This window comes from Euleptes europaea, chromosome 2 (genome assembly GCF_029931775.1).
Source record: "Euleptes europaea isolate rEulEur1 chromosome 2, rEulEur1.hap1, whole genome shotgun sequence".
Taxonomy (NCBI): Eukaryota; Metazoa; Chordata; class Lepidosauria; order Squamata; family Sphaerodactylidae; genus Euleptes; species Euleptes europaea.
Window position 1 is genome coordinate 3,687,994 of NC_079313.1, and position 17,702 is coordinate 3,705,695.

The 17,702-nt window shown below is 49.4% G+C and overlaps 1 protein-coding gene across 1 annotated transcript in view; it reads right to left on the minus strand.

Annotated features, from left to right (window-relative positions):
- KDM4B (lysine demethylase 4B) overlaps positions 1–17,702 on the minus strand; it is a 200,668-nt gene that overhangs the window by 48,933 nt on the left and 134,033 nt on the right. Inside the window, exons 8-10 of the mRNA XM_056867633.1 lie at positions 9,684–9,880; positions 1,661–1,818; positions 799–813 (exon numbers count right to left, since the gene is read on the minus strand). Coding sequence (XP_056723611.1) covers positions 799–813; positions 1,661–1,818; positions 9,684–9,880 — 370 coding nt within the window. The remainder of the gene's footprint in view (positions 1–798; positions 814–1,660; positions 1,819–9,683; positions 9,881–17,702) is intronic.

Sequence of the window (17,702 nt, forward strand, 5' to 3'; positions counted from 1 at the left end):
GTAAGCCGTTTGATTCTTCCTTAAGTGGTAGAGAAAGTCAGAATATAAAAACCTACTACTGTTCTTCTTTTCAGAATTAAAACTGAAGGCGTGCTTCCTTTGTCCTCCCCTGAAGCAATAATTCTGGGGTGTCTCTGCATGGGGAACGAGGGACTATTCACATCCACTGCAGAGATAGAAAACAGGCCAAAACAATCACGAAAACACACAGCAGGCAGCCTGCTGTGGGAAGATAATGCATGGCTTAGAGGACATTTCAATTAAAAAAAAAACTAATTCCGTACAGTAAGCGTTCCTTCTGCCTGTGCGTTTTTGGTGGCGGCTCCCACTCGGTGGCCTCCCCGAGGAAGGACCCAGCTCAGCAAAGATTTCAGCCGTGCTCTATAGCAGAGCCCTTCTGGAGGGTTTTTAAGGACCTTCAATGAAAGGCCAGTTAATTGATGGGTAATGAATGCGGCGGGTTTTTTTGTAATTTTTTCTATTCTATTTTTTATGTGCTGCTGTAAATTTAATGTGGTTTTCATTATTCCAGCCACATTGAATTGTGTAGGTAAGCAGAACAGCAGGATACAAATATTGAAAATATATTCCTTGCTGAGCCACAGTTTGGGGGGGTTGCAGGCAGAAAGTTTCTGCTGAACAATCCAAATTGTGTGGACCTGAACGCATTTTGCAAACTTGTCGCTAGTGGTAAGGGCGCCCAAGGAGGCATGCAGAGCAAGAAGAAGAAGAAGAGTTGGTTTTTATATGCCGACTTCTTCTACCACTTAAGGAAGAATCAAACCAGCTAACAATCGCCTTCTCTTCCCCTCCCTACAACAGACACCCTGTGAGGAAGGTGGGGCTGAGAGAGCTCTAAGAGAGATGTGACTAGCCCAAGGTCACCCAGCTGGCCTCAAATGAAGGGGTGGGGAAACCAACTTGGCTCACCAGATTAGCCTCCGCCACTCATGTGGAGGAGGGGGAATCAAACCCGGTTCTCCAGGTCAGAGTCCACCGCTCCAAACCACCGCTCTTAACCACTACACCACGGTGACTCTCAAGGTCCGCCACTTGTTCCCTCCAGGTCCTAGCAGCTTCTAGGATTTCCTAGGCATGGCTCCCATATTTTCAAGATGACCTCTATTGCTACCAGGTGTACAACCACAGGTCTTCAGCCCTCTGTTGTCTCCTTGAATTATCGGTAGCTCTTAGATTGTGACCAGGTTCCATGTCGCACAGAGAACCAGATTATTAATGTGATGAGACTGGCTCACCTTACAGAACGGTTGCAAATATATATATTTCTTTGGATAAATTATTAGGGACGCGCTCTATGCTACTGTGTATTTTTAACCACCGAATGTTTCATGTTAATACTTATGCTCTGCTTCAGTTCTGTCTTTTAGATTCCTGGTCGGCTCCAGACGACGACAATCCTAAATGCATGGTTTACTGAATGTCCCATTTTGTTGCCTGTATTGACTTACTGTATTGTAATCCATCTTCAGCTCCTGTGAGAAAGGCGGACTATAAATAACATCAATAAATAAAAGAAACAAGCGCTTTGAGGACTCCAAAGCAGCATTTATGTAGCCAGCACGATGGGAGCCAGAGACCTTCACACTAAGAGCGGACACCTTCAGGGTGGGAGGTGGGGGGCTCTAGGCCCAGGTCTTACCCTCTTTGCTTTTCTCCTGTCCATCCAAGCTGGGGATTCTCTGCTGCTCTTCCTTGATTTTCACTTCGTCCAGGGCGGTCTCCATCGCCATGACGTCCCCCAGAGACTTCTGATCCTGCGTCTTGTGCCTTCGCGGCTGGCTTCGTTTCCTGTTTGCCCTGGGACCAGAACGGGAGAGAAATGGTTCACATCTCGTACGAACTGGCCCCCTAGCTGAGGAGGGAAAGCAGCGTGGCGGCAGGAGAAAAAGAGAGGATGGTCGGCAGCCCTCAGGGAGAAGACAGAATGCTTTGCAACCTAAATCTCCACCAGGCTCTCTCCACTTGACCAAAGCCTTGAGAAAAAAAATTCACTGCTACCATAAGAACATAAGAAAAACCCTTCTGGATCATGCCAAGACCCATCAAGTCCAGCAGTCATTTTTAACAATTCAGAGGCGGTTTGCCATTGCCTGCCTCTGTGTCATAGCTCTGGTATTCCTTTGAGGCCTCCCATCCAAATACCAGCCAGGGTCGACCCTTTTTATATTCTAAGATCCGACGAGGTTAGCCGGGGACTATCCAGATCAGGGCTGTAATCTTTACTGGATGTCTTAGAGTTGACTGAATTGCTCTGAGCCTCAGTAAGAAAAGCAGGCTATAAATTAAGCAAATAAATACGAAAGAGGGAGGGGTCAGAAGTACCAGCCGAAACACTTCCAGAGCCCTGTAACAGTGGTCTGTCCCTAACACTAGATTGTAAAAATCTCATACCAAGCAGAGTTGGTAGGGATGGCCAGATGGGCGGAGCTCCTTTCAAAGTTACACGAAGGAGGAGGGCTGGTTCTCTTGAGTTCAGACGCCCGTATCCTCCTTGAAGTTTACATCGGGGGCGCTCAAGCCATGGGTGTCAAACATAAGGCCCAAGGGCCGGATCAGGCCCTTGGAGGGCTCTTATCTGGCCTGCGAGGCAGCCAAGGCAGCAACACCCCACTCCCGATCTGGGCTGGCAAGCCCGCTGCAGGTTCTCCAGCCGAGGAAGCCACCCTACCCTCAGTCCCGATCAGGGTTGGCGAGTCCGCTGTGGGCTCGGAAGCCAAGGCAGACAACTCCCCCCACCCCCAGTATCAGGGTGTCAATTATCAAAGACTGTTTAATAAAAGAAAATACTATGCAAGTGTTATCGTTTTAAGCATGTTCGTATTTTAAGAAAAAAATTAAGTAAAAAATAATATGATCAACAACAAAGACTCTAGTCAAATTCCCAGTAGGCCGACTCTTAGAACCTGTGGTGTTGTTGTTTTTTTGGCACCTACTGAGAAAGAAGAATATCCTTTTAGTGAAATATTTTTAAGGTCCCAGGTTTCTTGGGCCAAAATAATACCAAGAAAGTAGTCTCAGTCCTGAGCTTCTAAAAAAAATTGGATCTTGCCTGGGTGTGGCGATGTGGAAGAGCTCAACGTGAGAGGAGTTTGATGGAACAAGAGGCATAGGTGCTTTGATAGTAGTATATTATTAAGCGGTATATACTTAATAATACGATCAACTGGCTTTGCCTGTGTCTTCTATGAAGTTTGTATCTCCAGCACCCGGCATTGAATTTGGCCTGACCAAGTGACATTTATGTCATATCCGGCCCCCATAACAATTGAGTTCGACACCCCTGACTTAAGGTTGCTGGCATTTTTCAGCTCCCCTCGGCCCCGCTAGGAGGAGCTCAGCTGGCACGGAAAGGCTAGAAAGTGTGGGCTAGGCTGTGCTGTTCCCCCGCTCCCCCATCTTGGGCTACAGTGCCCAGGGTCATCCGGCACGGGCAAGGGGGTGCCAGCATGCTCAGATCCACATGACGGCAGGAAAGAATTCGCTGCAGCGTAGCAACACAGGCTGTCATTGGCCAGGCCATGTTTGGAGGAGGAGGAGAAGGAGGAGAAAGAGGAGGAGGAAGAGGAGAAAGAGGAGGAGGAGAAGGAGGAGAAGGAGAAAGAGAAGGAGAAGAAGGAGGAGAAAAGAAGAAGAAGAGGTGGTTTTATATGCCGACTTTCTCTACCACTTAAGGAAGAATCAGACCGGCTTACAATCGCCTTCCCTTCCCACAATGCAGGAAATTCACAACTATCTCTCCAGTAACTCCTACTCCATGCCCAGAGGGAGGAAGCCGTGATAGCCATTGGTGGCAAAGAGCGTCTCTAGCCACTGTAAAGATTGATCTATGGCACAAGAAGAGTTGGTTTTTATATGCCAACTTTCTCCACCACTTAAGGGAGACTCAAACCGGCTTACAATCACTGTCCCTTCCCCTCCCCACAACAGACACCCTGTGAGGTAGGTGGGGCTGAGAGAGTACAACTAGTCCAAGGTTACCCAGCTGGCTTCATGTGGAGGAGCAGGGAAACCAACCTGGTTCTCCAGATTAGAGTCTGCTGCTCATGTGCAGGAGTGGGGACTCAAACCCGGTTCTCCAGATCAGAGTCCACCGCTCCAAACCACCGCTCTTAACCACTACATCACGCTGGCTCTCCTGACAAGGCCTGATGGCGGCTACCTCCTCCTCCGCCCTGACTGGCAATTTATATTGGGATGTTGCTGAATGTGGTAGGAGCAGCTTGTGCGTGGATGAAGATGGGAAAAGTCAGCCTGTTCTGTGAGTCAGAGCCAAAGACGGCTTCATTCAGAACGACCGGCACCCTTTAATTCATCACTAGCCAGAAACAGAGACCCAGAACACTCCGATACACGCATCTGGGAGGACTATTTTGGGACTGATGGATTTGAGGAAATGTTCGAAAATCATTTTGTGTTTAACTCCAAAAGCGCCAACTGCTGCCTTGCTACCTACGTGACCGATCGTGTTCTCCCCCCTGCCTCTGCGGCTCCTTCTGCCTCAGGAAGCCTCTTGGACAGGAAAACAAAATTCTGGTTCTCCTTGGTGAGATTTCCATAGGCCGTGACAGGAAGGAGCCTTCACAAGTGCGTTTCGCAACAAAGCATCCTTCCGACGGATGAGAAGCGCCAGGAATTTCTCTCCAAGGCTGGGCAAGCCAGGTTGTCCTTTTGCCTCTCGGCCCAATACGGGCAGATGTATTCACAGGCGCGTGAGCAAGGCAGCTACTTCACACTTTACTGAATTGCAGCCTGTCTCTGGGCATAGTAGCCCACTTATAAAAAGGCTTCTAATCCACCGAAACATCGAGAAATTAGATTGCCACTCTACTGACAGCCTGCTCTGCTGACCAATTAGCTTTAGCGCCAATCAATTAACCGGTATGTAAATAGCAAAGCCGTCAGGCCTACAGCTCCACTATACTAGGCAGATCGGAAGACAAAAAGACAAACACGCTCGATAAACTATCAGGGGAAAGGAAGGAAGGAAGGAAGGAAGGAAGGAAGGAAGGAAGGAAGGAAGGAAGGAAGGAAGGAAGGAAGGAAGGAAGGAAGGAAGGGAGGGAGGGAGGGAGGGAGGGAGGGAGGGAGGAAGGGAGGAAGGAAGGAAGGCAGGCAGGCAGGAAGGAAGGAAGGAAGGAAGGAAGGAAAAGAAAGCTAAATTAATATTTCAAATTCTTACATGACAACATATATTTTTGGAGCAGGCAGCACCCAAATTTCAAGTAGCTGCTAGACGCGAGGCTAGAAGGGAAAAAAAGCTTTCAAAATTCCATGGTTGGGTTTATGTATTTGCAACCTGGAACACCCAGGTATCAGCAATTTGTCCAGCCCTAGTTCTCAGCACGTTGTGCTCAGCAAAAACAAAGGCCAGGGAGCTCTCTGCCAAAGAAGGAGAGACGATTAAACACAGTGACAACCTGAAAAACAAAATACTCCACCCGCCATTCTCCCGGCTGTGGGGAGCAGAGACGATGGGATTGCTGATTTGGAGTTAACAAGGTTCTCAAATAGAAGAATGGCACAAATAGTGTCGGCGGAGGCCTGTCTGAGCAGAGAAAAATGCGTTTCAATTTAACACTGCAGGACACTTTTAGCGAAAGAGGGTTACGGTAGGGACGGCAAGGGTGGAGAAGAGAAAGCATGCTGCAACCTCGGCAAAGGTTAATACTTGCCCAAAATGGGAAGAAAAATATAATCCCAAAGGAGGAGGAGTAGCTGGAGAGGTTGTCAGAGAGTATTCGTCTGAGTAAACTAATCTGTCTTTTACACGGCCAAGGGTCCAAAAAGTTTGCAAAATGGAATGTTTTTTCGGTCTATAATGTACAATTAGTGTGTGCTTGTACATTTTGTTGTTGATGGTGTGGAGTTGTTTTCTGTTGCCCCAGAAGGTCAGACCAGAACCGACAGGTTGAAATTAAATCAAAAGAGTTTCTGGTTAACATCAGGAAGAACTTTTGGGCAGTTAGAGCGGTTCCTCAGTGGAACAGGCTTCCTCGGGAGGTGGTGGGTTCTCCTTCCCTGGGGGGAAGGGACCACCAGGGTCATCTAGTCCAACCCCCTGCACAATGCAGAAAATTCCAAAATACCCCCCACACACCCTCAGTGACCATAGATGGCCATCTGCCAGCAAGGCTGATTCTGTGAACTAAGACAGATCATGAGAAGGAGGGCAGGAAGGGATGCTTCAGTGCTTGGCTCTCGTGGCCCTTTCTTACATGCCCAGGGAAATGCCGATTGCCATTAGGGGGTCAGGAAGCAATTTTCCTCCAGGCCAGATTGGCCAGGGATACTGGAGGGGCTTTTGTTGCCATCTTCTGAGCATGGGGTAGGGGTCAATGGGGCTATGGGGGGGGGGAGGTAGTTGTGAATTTCCTGCATTGTGCAGGGGGTTGGACTAGATGACCCTGCTGGTCCCTTCCAACCCTATGATTCTATGATGTATTTAGTAATTTCTGTAGTCGACTCTTGTATTTTATTTGGGTTTTTTTTTAATAAAGTAAAAATAGAAAGAGAGATGGAAAGCACAAGAAAAAAAGGCTGGGGGGGCTGTGAGTTAGTTACGCGTGTGAGATCACCGACCTGCAATTAGCTTGCAAAGAAAACGGACAAAAGCATGAGAACTGACGAGGAGCACAAAGCTGAGAAGTCGGGCCCAGAAGCCTTTGCTGCACCGAGAGACGGGAGTCTGAGAGCAAACCAAGAAGGGCACTGATATGTGTGTGGAGCATGACCACGGGCACCTCTGCAAAACCGCCAGGGAGGTGGAGACTCTGCTGATGAGCAGCACAAGGAAGGGCTACCAATATGAGAAGAGGGCTTGAAAGGCAAGGCTGAGGAAGGCACATTTGGTCTAAATTTAAAGTTACATATTTTTAAAAACGTTCACGATGCAAAATGGCATTTATTAAGTTCAGAGAGGCCGAGGAGTGTTCTCGGCCTTTGACTGCAAAGCTGTTCAGCTCCGTCACGGATCTGTTTTATCGCACTCTGGGATAAGGCTTTATAATGTAACACATTCTGAGCTTCTCTGACCCTTTGAGAGCGGGATTAAAAATACATCAGAGGGAAGAGAGAGGGGGGCTGGGGGGGGCCCTCAGGAGACCCCATCAAGGATAGCCCCAAGCACAGGACATAGGGTTGCTGATCTCCAGGTGGTGGCTGGAGATCTCCAGCTATTACAACTGATCTCCAGGCAACAGAGATCCGTTCACCTGGAGAAAATGGCCGCTTTGGCAATTGGACTCTATGGCATTGAAGTCCCTCCCCTCCCCAAACCCCGCCCTCCTCAGCCTCCACCCCCAAAATCTCCAAGTAATTCCCAACCCGCCCATGTCTCTTGTGGAGCAGATGAGTGTGGGGGTGGGGCTGCCACCCTGGACAGTGAGAGCCTGATAAATTCCGCACTAGACAAAAAGAAGGAGGAGGAGGAGGAAGAAGAAGACAAAGAAGAAGATGACGAAGAAAATGACGAAGCAGAAGAAGAGTTGGTATTTATATGCCAACTTTCTCTACAACTTAAGGAAGAATCAAACCGGCTTACAATAACCTTCCCTTCCCCACAACAGACACCGTGAGGTAGGTGGGGCTGAGAGAGTTCGGAGAGAACTGTGACTGGCCCAAGGTCAACCAGCAGGCTTCATGTGTAGAAGTGGCGAATCGAACTCAGTTCTCCAGATCAGAGTCCACCGCTCCAGACCACTGCTCTTAACCACTACACCCCGCTGGCTTGCAGGGAGCCTATAAAAACAGTGGCTTCACAAGCAGTCCTGGCTGTTATCGAGCCCTCCTCGCCAGGTTCCTGAAACTAAATCCTGAGCGGTGTCATAAATCCAGTGTGGAAAGAAGCTTGACACATGACAGCCATCCGAAATGCAAGAGCAAGTCGGCGGGGCTCAAGTCAGACATGTCAAGAGCTAAATGACCTGACAGGGATATTTCAAAGTTATGACAAGGATCCGAGGGGATCCAACGAGGAGCGCTCTCTGCCTCTGCTGCAGGGGCAGGTTCGGGAGGAACGACGAGCCCCCCGGGGCCGCAGTCAATCACCGTAAACTCGGCACCAGCCTGGAACGCCGGCCAAGTTATTCAAGCTCTTGCAGAGGAAGGGAGAGGCCTAAAGAATGCCACCTAATTGAGAATAAAATCCAATCTGGCAGCCATTTTATGTCAAATCTCGTCACCGCGGCAAGTTTCGAGAGCCCACCAAGAGCTGCCGGGGGGAAAAAATGAAATTGATGTCACCGAGAGGTTCTGGAAGGAGAACGCAAGGGGCTGCGTTCCCCCAGATGGTGGAGCGGTACAACAGGTCCTCCCAAAGAGAAGAAGAAGAGTTGGTTTTTATATGCTGACTTTCTCTACCACTTAAGGAAGATTCAAACCGGCTTACAATCCACCTTCCCTTCCCCTCCCCACAACAGACATCCTGTGAGGTAGGTGCGGCTGAGAGAGCTGTGACTAGCCCAAGGTCATCCAGGTGGCTTCAAGTGAAGGAGTGGGGAAACAAATCCAGTTCACCAGAGTAGCCTCCACTGCTCATGTGGAGGAGTGGGGAATCAAACCCATCCACCGCTCCAAACCACCGCTCTTAAAAACTACACCATACTGGCTCTCAGAGCTTGCCTGACCCTTTGTGCCGTTGATGCAGCCGGCATGTGCAAGACAGCACTCCTCGCGCCCACCCTGCAAGGTAGGCTCAGACTTCATGCAGTCATGGGAGAAGCAGCCCAGAGTCCTCCTCCGTTGTGTGCTCCAGACCAGAAGTGGCTGTTTGCTCAGAGGTAGACGAGGGAACAGGCAGAGCCCTGCTGGGTCAGAACTGGGGTGCATCTAGTAGCATCCAGATCACATGAAGTGATGGTATCGCTTTACTCTGCTCTGGTCAGACCTCACCTAGAGTATTGTGTTCAGTTTTGGGCACCGCAATTTGAGAAGGATGTAGACAAGCTGGAACGTGTTCAGAGGAGGGCAACAAAGATGGTGGAAGTCTGGAGACCAAGTCCTATGAGGAAAGGTTGAAGGAGCTGGGTATGTTTCGTCCAAAGAGGAGAAGACTGAGAGGTGATAGAGGATGGTACTGAGTTGTTTTCTGTTGCCCCAGAAGGTCGGACCAGAACCAAAGGGTTGAAATTAAATCAACAGTTTCTGTCTAGACATTAGGAAGAATTTTCTAACAGAGAGATTCCTCAGTGGAACAGGCTTCCTCGGGAGGTGGTAAACTCTCCTTCCCTGGAGGTTTTTAAGCAGAGGCTAGATGGCCATCTGTCAGCAATGCTGATTCTATGACCTTAGGCAGTTCATGACAGGGAAGGCATCTTGCCCATCTTCTGGGCATGGAGCAGGGGTCACTGGGTGTGTGGGGGGGAGGTAGTTGTGAATTTCCTTCATTGTGCAGGGGGTTGGACTAGATGACCCTGGTGGTCCAACTCTATGATTCTAGTACAGCATCTTGTTTCACAAGGTGAAACAGAAGCGCCTAGAGAAAGGGTGGGGCAGCCTTTCCCTTGACACGGTTCCAATGAAATGGTTCAGGAGGACAAGCAATACCCCTACTCTCTTTGCCACCTCATCCAACCCCATTCACGGAGTGACTCTGGACTCTCTCAACAAGTGGGGAGGGGGAGACACTAGCCAAAGGAAGGGGGGGCATTCTGCTCTGTTTTTACCTGCGTAGCATCTTGGCTTTCAGCGCAGCCTTGTTCTGATTCCAGGCATCCAGCTCCGGGCTGGTGAGAGGCGTGGGCTTCATGTGGTCCAAGACCGTGACGTCTTTCCCTTCCTTCCACAGATCGTAACGGTCCGGCTGGAGGACCCGGACAAAGACATCCATTGAGATCTTCACCGTATCCTTCCGGCACGTGCACTGCAAAAGAGGTCCTCGATATGAGTTACAGCATCACAACAAACCCGTGTGTGTGTGTGGGGGGGGGGGGAATATAGCCAAGGACTCTTCCTGTAACAGCCCACAACTGCTTGCTGTCTGGCACCTACAAGCCCCATCCAGGGTTGGCTGAGCTGAAGAAGAAGAAGCACAAGAGTTGGTTTTTATATGCAAACTTTCTCTACCACTTAAGGAAGAATAAAACTGGCTTACAATCACTTTCCCTTCCCCTCCCCACAACAGACACCCTGTGAGGTAGGTGGGGCTGAGAGAGCTCTAAAAGAGCTGTGACTGGCCCACGGTCACCCAGCTGGCTTCGTGTGTAGCAGTGGGGAAACAAATCCAGTTCACCAGATTAGCCTCCGCAGCTCATGTGGAGGAGTGGGGAATCAAACCCGGTTCTCCAGATCAGACACCACCACTCCAAACCACTGCTCTTAACCACTACACCACGCTGGCTGCTCTAAGGACACAAAATATGAACCAACTGGAGTATCTTCATTATAAGGTGAGCTGGCCTCTTTCAAGAATGCCATGCAGTCATTGAAACAATTATAGTACTGGTGTATGTGTGGTTAACATCTGGATCCTGTCCTCAATGGCAATGTTAAAAAAGCCAACCTTTTAGTTTTATTATAGAAGAAGAGGAAGAAGAGTTGGTTTTTATACCCTGCTCTTTCTCTACTGAAAGGAGTCTCAAAGCAGCTTACAACCACCCTTCCCTTCTCCTCCTCACAACAGACACCTTGTGAGGTAGGTGGGGCTGATGGTTCAGAGAGAACTATGACTAGCCCAAGGTCACCCAGCAGGCTTCATGTGGAGAAGTGGGGAAATCAACCTGGTTCACCAGATTAGAGTCCGCCGCTCATGTGGAGGAGTGGGGAATCAAACCTGTTTCTGCAGATTAGAGTCTGATGCTCTTAACCACTGCACCATGCTGGCATTCATACATACATACGTACCTACATACACATACACCGTAGAAAGGAAAAAGTAAACTAAATGTTCCTCTGAACAGTCTATTATTTCACCCTGAACTCCTATATAGCCATCACATAGGCAATGTTTTCCATCACAACAAGCCAATCGACCATTTGAAGGGATTTGACTGTAACGACCCTCAAGGACAGAAGATGACAAAATGTTACAATGTGTTAATGTAAAAAAAAAAAAAAACCCACTCCCATATTTTGGTGCAAATTGTTTGCACGCTCGGAAAGTTCTGATCTAAAGTTCAAGGTGAACAAGGTCCACGTGCCACAGCGTGTAGATTCGGGGAATCGATTCTGCAAACTCGTTTTTTTAGATTAATACAAAGGCCTTCTCCAAATTGTAAAATAATAAAATCTAGCATGTTAATTTCTCAGATTATTGCTGTCTTCCATTTTTTCGTATGCGCGCCTTCCAGTACTGGAGAGACATAGCGAGAGGACGGATCTCTCATCAAAAAACCGTCAGCCAAAAATTTATGGCAGCAATTACTGCTAATGAACACAGCCACACCTCGAGACTCATAACTGCCACCGTTACGCATTTAGGGAGTTCCAGAGTAGCTCCGAGAATCAGAGTTGGTATCCTCCCAGTCGGCCACAAAGGACCCCTGTCCACTTCTTACCCAGACTCACAGTAAGAAGCTGACAGCTCTGAGTATTGTTGAGCAGAAAAAGTTTATTTTCAGCCAGCAGGAGAGAAAGGAGTGGAGCCACTCAAAGCTATTCTCTGGGCCTTTCCGTCCAGGTTCCAAACACTTATATGTATAATGCATCGCCCAAATTAGGAAATTCACATATCTTACACGTTCCACTGGTTCTCAAGCCATGTCATTTTTCTTCCCTCCCCCTGAGGCAAGCTATCTTTATCCTAATTGGCTTCTTCGCCTGGTGTCCACCTCTGTCCACCTCGTGACCGCTTAGTGTGCAAAACATGTCACTTCTGAGCACCTGGACGTATAAACAAGGCCCCCACTCATGTGGAGGAGTGGGGAATCGAACCCAGTTCTCCAGATTAGCGTCCGCCAATCATGTGGAGGAGTGGGGAATCAAAACCAGGTTCTCCAGATTTGTCCGCCATTCACGTGGAGGAGTAGAGAATTGAACTTGGTTCTCCCGATTAGAGCCCCCTGCTCATGTGGAGGAGTGGGGAATCGAACCCAGTTCTCCAAATTAGCGTCTGCCGTTCGTGTGGAGGAGTGGGGTATCGAACCCGGTTCTCCAGATGAGAGTCCCCCGCTCATGTGGAAGAGTGGGGAAACCAACCCGGTTCTCCAGATTAGCATCGACCGCTCCAATCCACCACTCTTAACCACTACACCACCCTGGCTCAGGGCTCAGACAATAGGGAAACGGAGAACAAAGAGCCTTGGGGGACGGCAGGCGAAGGTGCCGCAGCCTGGGGAAAAGAGGGTGCTACAGATGGGAAGCAGCCAGCCTCGCAGTTAGGCTTGGTGCTGCTGGTAAGGCATCAATGGGCAGGCAGGGTCGCCTGAGTGGGGGTGGTGGCGGTCGCAGATGCTCACAATGCCCATAACATTTTAGCTGCAGGTGCCACCCGTCTTCCATTCCCACTCCTGAACATGAAAATATTTATGGCTCTGGAAGTGAAGCGGTTTTGGGGAGTATCACTCCCTCGGCCCAGTTCCTTCTAGCTCTGGCCTCTTCGTGGGATGACTGTTTCTCATTTCGGGGGGGGGGGGAGTTCAGGGTACCACCTTCTTCTCTGCAGAGAAAAAAACAAGCGCCAAAGCAGGGAACGGTAATAACCCCACCGCCTGCACCAAACAGGGAGAGAATATTTATCGCCTCGCGATTTCCAGCAAACCCAATTCGCTTAATGAAAAATAGCGGAGGAAAGTAAGAAAGAAAGGCCCCGGAATGTAATTTGGCCGGGGAGGCGCAGAACCGCAGATGGTGCTGGCGTTTTAGGTTCCTGGCTAGGATGAAACTCTCCCCGGCACCTCTATCAATAGAGGCTTACGGGATTTGTATCGAACAGCTTTCCAATAGTTTTTTCCCCTTAAGTAATTACAAAGAAAATAAAGACAACTTACCTGTATGAGCTGCTCGGGAATGGAGAATGACAACATTGTGCCCCGGCAAACCAGGGTAGCCATCTGTGCCAACAAGAAACCCCCTTCCTCCTTTGCAGAGGAACCAAGTCGCATAAGCAAGGACAGAACCACTACACCCCTCCCACCCCCATCTGATTCACATGGATCACGGCAGGGCCCACCAAGAAAAAAGCGGACTTACGCACGAGTCTACGTGAACACACATGAAACTGCCTTCTACTGAATCAGACCTTTGGTCCATCAAAGTCAGTATTGTCTACTCAGATCGGCAGCGGCTCTCCAGGGTCTCAGGCAGGGGTCTTTCACCTCACCTACCTGCTTAGTCCCTAACTGGAGAAGCCGGGGATTGAACCTGGGACCTTCTGCATGCCAAGGAGATGCTCTACCACTGAGCTACAGCCCTTATACTGAATCAGGGCCTTGGTCCATCGAAGTCAGTATTGTCCACTCAGACCGGCAGCGGCTCTCCAGGGTATCAGGCAGAGGTCTTTCACCTCACCTACTTGCCTACTCCCTTTAACTGGAGATGCCGGGGATTGAACCTGGGACCTTCTGCATTTTATTTCATCAACTGAGCATGTGTTGTTGATATTTGTTCATGCATTTTAGGTAGCCTACATTGTAGGCCCAGTGTTTTTAACATATATTGGTGAACAATATAATAATAAAAATAGATTTGCTTATATTTTATGTAGCATCTAGCACGTATTGTTATAACATGATATTGATGTAACGATACTGACATGCCAAGTTTAACCCCTCCCCACTTTCCCATGGCAGTGGGAAGAAATAGCCGCCTGTGGGTAAAACGGCACAGTGGGGGCAGGACCAGAAAACCCTATCTGTCCCGGGCATATGACAGCCGCCCACCTTTGTTGTAATCTTTTCCAAAACTCTTGAAGCAAAGCAGGTTTGGGAAGCTTCAAGGAAAAGCCAGGGGAACCCCAAGGGGTGCACAAATGCACCGTGATGCTGGGTGGAAGCTGGGAGAGGGGACACCACACTACCCAGGGCAAAAAATCAGTGTGGCAGTGGCCTAGATCTGGAATAACCCCTTAAAGACGGAGTGTTACAAGGCAGAGACAATAATCTTTAAATTACCAGATTTCTCCTTCCGGTCATATTTAAGACTCCTGCCTGGGTCTGAATTATTCTGACAAGTGAGATTCGAGAGCAGGGGTGTCAAACGTAAGGCCCATGGGCTGGATCCGACCCATTGAGAGCTCTTATCTGGCCCGTGAGCCACACACTCCCAACACTCGATCTGGGCCAGCAAAACATGGCCCGGCCCAACCAAGTGACATTTATGTCACATCCGGCACACATAACAATTGAGTTCGACAGCCCTGTTCTGGAGGAGGAGGAGGAAGAAGAAGAGTTGGTTTTTATACGCCAAATTTCTCTACCACTTAAGGAAGAATCAAACCGGCTTACAATCACCTTCCCTTCCCCTCCCCCCAATGGACACCCTGTGAGGTAGGTGGGGCTGAGAGAGCTCTAAGAGCTGTGAGTAGCCCAAGGTCACCCAGCTGGCTTCATGGGGAGGAGGGGGGAAACTAATCCAATTCACCAGATTAGCATCCGCCGCTCATGTGGAGGAGTGAGGAATCAAACCCGGTTCTCCAGATCAGAGTCCACCGCTCCAAACCACCGCTCTTAAACACTACACCACGCTGGCTCTCCCTCCTGTTTCCGTTACAGAGCCATCTTCTGCTTCTTTCGCCAAGAAAAAAATAGTCGTAAAAAAGATCTGAGTTCTTTTTTCTTTCTTTTTTTTGGAACCCCATCAGACCCTTCTCTTGCTGCCTGATGGGGCGTTTCAGGTCAGGAAAATGGCTTAAGACCCTCTTCCCTGCATGCTGGAACCCCACAACTGGTCAGAGCTCCTAACACTGAATCCCCAGCACACCTCCATGTTTGAACACATTAACACATGAAGCTGCCTTATACTGAATCATACCCTTCGTCCATCGAGGTCAGTATTGTCTACGCAGACTGGCAGCAGCTCTCCAGGGTCTCAGGCTGAGGTCTTTCACATCACCCACCTGCCTAGTCCCTTTAACTGGAGATGCCAGGGATTGAACCTGGGACCTTCTGCATGCCAAGCAGATGCTCTACAAACTGAGCCACAGCCCCTCAGTTTGGCCCTGAGAGGTCAACTGATCATTTGCGGAATGGGGTGACCTGGGGAAAGTCGTTTTGTTCTGTTGGCTAGTTGAGATCAAATGTGAACTGGTACCCTGCTAGCCTGGCAGACTGAAGCCTAGAAGGGTTTTTTTTAAAAAAAATCTGAAACCTTTACCTAGCTGCAAAAGGGACTTTAGCCTAACCTCTGACCATTCACAGCACGCATCCAAACATTTGCAGGGCAAAGCTGTGAGCGACGTTTTATTCCACTGCAGAGTTCATCCCGTTTCCGCTGGAGAGCATGGCCCCAGCGCACCGGAAGAGTCACATCAGCTCAACTCTTTTTGCTTTAACAACTCCTGTATTCTCACAGACAGGGCTTGAAAGGGCAAACGGTAACGTTCACATGAACTGACAAGTCAGGAACGAGGGGAGGGGGTTTCCATTCTTGAACAGAATAGGGCCCGTGCCATTCCTTCAGTGCGCCTCAGCTCACCAGAGATTGTCAGGATGCAAAAGGCCCAAGCCGCCGCCACTTCCAAAACTGGGCCTGGTGGCTGCCACCAGGGAAGCTCCAGAGTTCCCCCTCTGGCTCTCCAGGATCACAACAGCCCTGAAGAATCCATCTTCTCTGAAACACACAGGATATGCTCAGAGGACCACACTGACCCCAATCTTCTTTTTGGGAGGGAGAATCATAGAATTGAAAGGGACCACCAGGGTCATCTAGTCCAACCCCCTGTACAAGGCAGGAAATTCACAACTACCTCCCCCCCACACCCCCAGCGACCCCTACTCCATGCCCAGAAGATGGCCAAGATACCCTCCCTCTCATCATCTGCCTAAGGTCATGGAATCAGCATTGCTGACAGATGGCCATATAACCTCTTCTTAAAAACCTCCAGGGAAGGAGAGCTCACCACCTCCCGAGGAAGCCTGATGCACTGAAGAACTGCTCCGTTAGAAAATTCTTCCTAATATCTAGATGGAAACTCTTTTGATTTAATTCCAACCCGTTGGTTCTGGTCCGACCTTCTGGGGCAATAGAGAACAACTCGGCACCCTCCTCTCTATGACAGCCCTTCAAGTACTTGAAGATGGTTATCATATCCCCTCTCTATCTTCTCCTCTCCAGCCTAAACATACCCAGCTCCTTCAACCTTTCCTCATAGAAAAGAAAGGGTACCATCTGTATATGACATGTTTGTGAGGAGTAGGGAAAGGAATAAGCTCTTAAGGAATAAGCTCTTAAGGAATACTCGAAGCGGAGGGGGTTTTTTGGTTGTTTTTGCTCATGTGAACACAGCCAGGCGATTCCGAGGGCTGCAGCGCAAATGGGGAGCCCGGGATTCCTCACGGGGCCCCCTCCGCGTTGCATTTACTGGCAACTATTATTCTCTGCTCTGCTGCAAAGAGCGGCTCCCCCTCCCCGGTCCCTCCGCAGCTCTGCATTCCGGCAGCAGGCACATTTCCCTCTCCGTCTCACTCCGCCCCTCCATACATGACCAAACCCACCATGATGTATGTTTATATTTCAATTTTAATTTTATTTTATTGCTTTCACACCGGCACACATGAATAATTTATGCTCTGGGGCATCACCCCCACGGAGGCCTCGTGCCAAAAAACGCACCCCCGCCCGTCCTTCTTTTCCTCTGGCGCAGCTGCTTAATCCTTTCTGGAGCAGCAAGCAACCTGGTGTGGCTGCAAATCAGAGCCCTTCTGACAGACACAAAGGGGCCATTTCTCTCCTCCTTCCTTGCCTCAGATGCTTCTAGCAGGACCATAAACCAAGCAAAACTGTACCTCTTCGCTTTTCTCTTTGGTGTCATCAGCTCTTCCGTCAGGACTTCGTTAACCAACCTGACACCACCTCACAATGTCTGAATAAGGAACCCGGAGGGCTCCAGCGTGTTGCGGTGGTTAAGAGCAGTGGACTCTGATCTGGAGAACCGGGTTGGATTCCCCACATGAGTGGCGGAGGCTAATCTAGTTAACTGGGTTGGTTTCCCCACTCCTAGACATGAAGCCAGCTGGGTGACCTTGGTCTAGTCACAGCTCTCTTAGAGCTCTCTCCGCCCCACCTACCTCACAGGGTGTCTGTTGTGGAGAAGGGAAGGTGATTGTAAGCCGGTTTGATTCTGCCTTAGTTGGTAGAGAAAGTCGGCATATGAAAACCCACCTGATGCCCTGCATCTGAGATCACAATGATTTTTTAATAGTGGTGCTTTGATGCTTTAGCAAAGGCCAATTGCTCTTTGGCATCAAACATTTTAAAAAAGAGCCAAGCTACACATTCTGAAAGAGCAGGTGGTCCAGCTGTGCTGGGACTCGGCTGCTTAGAAGGCACACAGGGGAAATCATAGGATTCGGCGCTCCTGCGTGCAAAGAGAACACACATCAAAGCCTGGGCTAGAACTCCTGCCTTCCCCAAGTACCTGTAAATTGCCGTAATGCAACCCCCTGGCTCCCCCGTCAGGTCTCTGGACTGCACCACATGAATGTTTTGGTTGTACAGATTGTGGATCTCCAACGACAACTTCCCTGGCGTCCGCCAACAAGTATTATTAGAAAGTAGGAGGAGCCAGGTGGGGCTTCTACCAGCAGGGC